This window comes from Zingiber officinale, chromosome 8A (assembly GCF_018446385.1).
Source record: "Zingiber officinale cultivar Zhangliang chromosome 8A, Zo_v1.1, whole genome shotgun sequence".
In the NCBI taxonomy this organism is placed as follows: Eukaryota; Viridiplantae; Streptophyta; class Magnoliopsida; order Zingiberales; family Zingiberaceae; genus Zingiber; species Zingiber officinale.
The window spans coordinates 27,271,586-27,276,853 of record NC_056000.1 but is presented as its reverse complement, the minus strand read 5'-3'; the positions used below and the strand labels follow the sequence as shown (position 1 = coordinate 27,276,853).

At 36.5% G+C, this 5,268-nt stretch overlaps 1 protein-coding gene across 2 annotated transcripts; it reads left to right on the top strand.

Moving 5' to 3' along the window:
* Positions 1-476: 476 nt before the first annotated feature.
* LOC122008156 (14-3-3-like protein GF14-C) lies at positions 477-3,980 on the top strand. 2 transcript variants are annotated; one of them, XM_042563770.1, is made up of 6 exons: positions 477-682; positions 878-1,314; positions 1,424-1,502; positions 1,947-2,069; positions 3,607-3,723; positions 3,812-3,980. In XM_042563770.1, the coding sequence occupies exons 2-6, from the start codon at positions 908-910 to the stop codon at positions 3,869-3,871; spliced, it is 786 nt and encodes a 261-aa protein (XP_042419704.1). In that variant the 5' UTR covers positions 477-682; positions 878-907; the 3' UTR covers positions 3,872-3,980. The 2 variants fall into 2 exon arrangements, with proteins under 2 accessions (XP_042419704.1, XP_042419702.1); XM_042563768.1 differs by having other exon boundaries at positions 479-697.
* Positions 3,981-5,268: the final 1,288 nt, after the last annotated feature.

Genomic DNA, 5,268 nt, shown 5'->3' with positions numbered 1-5,268 from the left:
ATCGATATCATGTCACCTGTGACAAAGGAACTCCCCTTTATGGCCGAATCATTATATTTTCAAATTATAAGTTAATTTGTTACACTGAATTTATACTAAATTTGGCTCTAAAAATACTCACGGAAGCTTCGTTTTCAAGTCTCTCGGTTAAAGACCATCGGCTCGGATTTAGCGGTCCGGCTCGGTTCAACCCGCTATGACTGGAGCCGTGACGTGAATCTTAGTCGGTGCACGGTGCGAGTCAGGCGCCACGGAAATTAAATCGACGCGGATGCTGATATGGTCTGAAGGGCGAGATAGTCCTGTTTCCTGATGGAGGAGAGGCAGGGGATCTCGGCTTGCCTGCTACCTTTCTGCGGTTGCAGGAGGCGGCCCGGCGGAATTTGGCTAGTGGTCGTTCGCTCTCCGCTTCCTGTACGAATAAACGGACTACACACAGTATCATTGATCGAGTTATGTGGGGCAGGTGTATAACAGGAGGGTTTACAGTCGGGTAAGTCTCCAGAACAGGTGGTATCTCTCCACTCATAATCTCTCCCTCGTAAAATCACCGAAAACAAACCATAGGCAGCTTTGTCGAAAGAGAAAAAGACGAAGGTGAGCACGGCGAGCCCTAGTTGGCGAAGGGCTCCTCTCGCTCGATCCGGCGGCGTTTCTGCTTCAGTTTTGTCTGCGGATTCCCGTAGATCTTCACCGAGTATTTTTCATTCTTTTTGGGGGAAAAAAAATTGTTATGCGAATTTGAGCATATGATGATCTCTGTCCTTGGTTTCGTTTTGCCGACATTTAACAATCTTTTTTTTTATCGATTGTTTCCTGCACCGATTTTGCATGAAACTATTATTATGATGATTTATCTGTGCTGTTGGTTTTCCAGGGGGGAAGTCGTTCGTGGAGATCTAGCAAAATGCCGCCGGTGGAAACGCCCCGCGAGGAGAATGTTTACTTGGCCAAGCTGGCTGAGCAGGCGGAGAGGTATGAGGAGATGGTGGAGTACATGGAGAAGGTGGTGAAGACGATCAACGGGGAGGAGCTCACCGTTGAGGAGCGCAACCTCCTCTCAGTAGCCTACAAGAATGTGATTGGAGCTCGTCGGGCGTCCTGGCGGATTATCTCTTCCATCGAGCAGAAGGAGGAGAGCCGTGGCAATGAGGATCATGTTTCTTTGATCAAGGATTATCGAGCCAAGGTCGAGGAAGAACTCAGCAAAATTTGCGAAGGTATCCTGAAGCTGCTTGATTCCCACCTCGTCCCCTCCGCTACCAGTGCAGAATCCAAGGTCTTTTATCTGAAGATGAAGGGTGACTACCACAGGTTAGATAACCGCATTTCTCTTATTCAAAAAAAAATTGTATGTTTTAGCACAATTTTTGTTTTGTCTCTTTTTCTTTCTCTCGTTATCTTATTTGGTTTATATGCATAGGTACCTGGCTGAGTTCAAGACTGGAGCAGAGAGGAAAGACGAAGCTGAAAACACTCTTTTGGCATACAAATCTGCACAAGTATGCAACATTTACATATTGAGCTTCCGTTGATTATTCGTTCTTTGTTTATTTTTGTGAACCTTTAAGCAAATTATTGATAAGATGGATTAATGAAACTATGCAATTAGCTCCCTTTTTTTATTGGAAACCAAGTACTCTAACTTTTGGACCACATAAAGTGTCTTTAAATTTGTGCAAAGGAAGATTTTTTTTTTTTTCACACTGTTTTTTCTTTTACATTTTCTAGGTTTTCCACTGAACTGAACTAACTTGAGTAACCCCCCTCGGTTGTGTTTTTTTTTTTTTTTTTTTTTTTGGCATAGAGGCCTAGAGGGCACGCATACGTGCGTGAATCTTGTTCATTGTAACATTATGTTTGAATCATATTTTCTTCTTTACCTGCTTTCCAAAATAATTTTATAAATTGTCTCGCGTATCTGACATTCATGTGATGCATAACAGGATATTGCTTTTGCTGATTTGGCTTCTACTCATCCCATAAGGCTGGGGCTGGCACTTAACTTCTCTGTCTTCTACTATGAGATTCTGAACTCACCAGACCGTGCTTGTAGCCTTGCAAAGCAGGTTTGTCTCACATATTTTTGCTCATGTGGATCTGAGCGCAAGTCATTATTTTTTACATTCCTGATACACATTATACAATTTATGTTTTAACGTGTGTGGTTCTATGCTGTTACTAGGAGCAATAAAGCAAATTTGTATTGTAGCGAGCAAATATAGCTCCTTAAATGAAAAGTAACAAGATGCATACCTGTGCATGAGTACCCCAAAGAGCAATTGTTAGTGAACTACAACATCTTATGAAAATTAGGGCTTAGAAAGAAGTCATGTTGACTTGAAACTGATCTAGTGCGTTGCTTAAAGTCTTTAGTCATCTTAGAAGCCTCTTGCAAAGACTGCTGCTGTCTTGTTTCTAATTCTTAAGTTAAAACTATAAATTATTGAAAATATCTTTTAAAATCAGAAAGTTATGCCCCTTATGCACCTTCTCTAGTAGGATCAGAATTCACATATAGAGTTTGATGATCAGCATAAATTGGCATAGGTTCTTGATGGTCTTTCAATGTCAATTGCCATTATCTTCCTTGTCAGAGCCTGATGTAATAGTTATCTTGTAGGCAATCTTTTACATCTAACCAATCCTCAAGTAAAATGCACATTTCCATGCTCTACTTGTTTGGACAACACTTTCCGTCCCACACTTGAGTACCTGTGCCAAATTAAGAACTTGCACCACTGTAGGCACTTAGAACTTGTAATATATCATGAATCATGGCAGCATGGACAGTCTTCTTCATAGATAATATCACTTGATTCTCTATTTACCCTAGAAGCTAAAATATTCATCTGATTAACTTCATAATTTAAATCAATCTCTGGGTCTCTGCTGTGCTAGCTCACCCAATTACAAATCAACGACCTATATATGGAGAAGCAACGCCCCCTTGTGAGAAGGTGATGGTATTGTAGGTCTCGCATATGTGTATTATCATACTTCTCTTTGTATAAGATACAAATCTTATTTAATAAATATTTTATATCTATTTTAAGAGGGATAATGGTTGGTGTTTATTTATAGGAAAGCTTTGGATTATATATATATATATATATATTATTTGAATTATTGAGATTTTTTTGGTAAATTTTCAGCCGAACGATAATAACCCCCCAACATTTTATCTTTTTTTGGTTCAAGATCATTTGAAAGATGTTTTTAGAGGAAACCTGTTTTGGCCCGTGTCCTTCAGACCCAGCTCCTATGCCGTGTTGAGCATTGTCCATGCTATTCTAGATATGATCAAGGCACAGGCTGTATTGAGCCTAATACGTGGTCCTGGGCGTTGCCGACTGATCGGTTGCAGCGCCTCCCTTTCGATACCCCTAGGATGGATTTGCATGGGCAGTGCATGATCAAATATAGGAAGATCCTAGTGTGCATTGCATTCACTGAACTCAAAGATATTAATATTTCATCATCTATTTATTGCCTCTCCATTTGATTTTTCAAAACAAAAAATATTTTTTTGACATTCTATAAATATAAAATAACCTCTTTTTTTTTATTTTGAAATTTATTAGTCAGTGCAAATATGGATTGCAGGCTTTTGATGAGGCTATCTCTGAACTTGATTCTTTGGGAGAAGAATCATACAAAGACAGCACCTTGATAATTCAACTTCTTCGAGACAACTTGACGCTGTGGACCTCCGATATCACGGTCAGTCTCCCTGATTTTTCCTGGGTTAGTCTAGAAACGATGATGTTATTGTATCACAGTTATCATGTGACTGGACTTTTTCTGGCAGGAGGATGGAACGGATGAGATCAAGGAAGCTACGAAGAAGGAAACAGGCGAGGGCCTGTGAACTTAATTTAGTTCATTTATCTTGCTAAAAGAACAAAATTATCTGCTTGTAGTGTGGTATTTTCCATGATAAAGCAACCAATACTCCCTGGTGGATTGATAGCTGATCCTATTTCAGTGTTTTTTTGGTTGGGGTATCTACGTGCTAGTTATTATGAAGGATCCTAAATCCTTATGAAGGACATAATGATTCTACTTCAGTGTTTTATTTAGTATCTACGGTGCCTCTATGATCCTTAGGAGGTTATAGAAAGTCGGTCTATTTATTATATAAAAAAATAGTGTTAGAATTAGGGTCGATCCGTGGTAGGGGGATTGGCTTGTGGTAGGTCAGTCATTTGGCACGGTAGGACGGGTTGATTTGAGAGATTGATAGTTTTTTAATTCAATATAATCTAAAACGGAGTGTGAGTTAGGTAAATCCATTCACGTTCTATTAAAAATTTTAAAAAATATTCATATTTTTAACTTGTTATTTTAGAAAGATTTCATTAATTAAATATATCTAGAAATAAATATTTTAAATATAAATGTATATTAATAATGAAAAATATTATTTTTATTTTAAAATTATAATAAAAAATAGTAAATTAATATAAAATTTAATTTATATGTGTTTAGAGTTTGGTTGTTGTTGATGTGTTTCTCAATCTGCAAGATGACTCGTGCAAGTCGATGGACTTAGGTGGGTCATCTCACGATGGATTTAGATTGATAAAATTTTAATCTAATTTATTTATCTAATCGTGATTTAGATTGATAAAATTTTAATTTAATTTATTTATCTAATCTAAATTAACGGCTGGCTGAATTTATTGATGGGATTAAAAATGAATGTTAATTTTCGTTTGAAAAAATTATCTTTATTCCATTGCAAAAATATTTAAGGATTTATAAAGATGCTATCTTTCCTATGATTTTTCTTTATAAAAATCCTCTCTTTGTTTGACTTGTTATTTTTTTAATATTCGTGGATTAACATTTCATTAAAAAAATAATGAACGGGAAGACCAATTTGGTTTCATAAAAAAATTTCACCAAAAACGTTCGAACGTTCGTGTGGATTAACATTTCATGATTCCAAAATGGTTTGATTAATACTTTAAATTAATTTTCTAATAGCTTTATGATTCTGCATCAATAACAAAAATTTACTAATTTTAATATTTTAGTCCGTAATTGTAATAAACTTGCTATTTACATTTATTCAATAAATATTATCAATTTAACCATAACCACACTTGCAAAGAGTGTTGTGAAAAATACCCAAGGACATAGCCAGAGTTTTTTTATCACACGATAAATTTATAAAATTGAACAAGAATCCAAAGATCAAAAAATTACCCTCCGATATAATGACTAAATTCTATTTCTTGATTGATTCTTTTTCAATAGTAA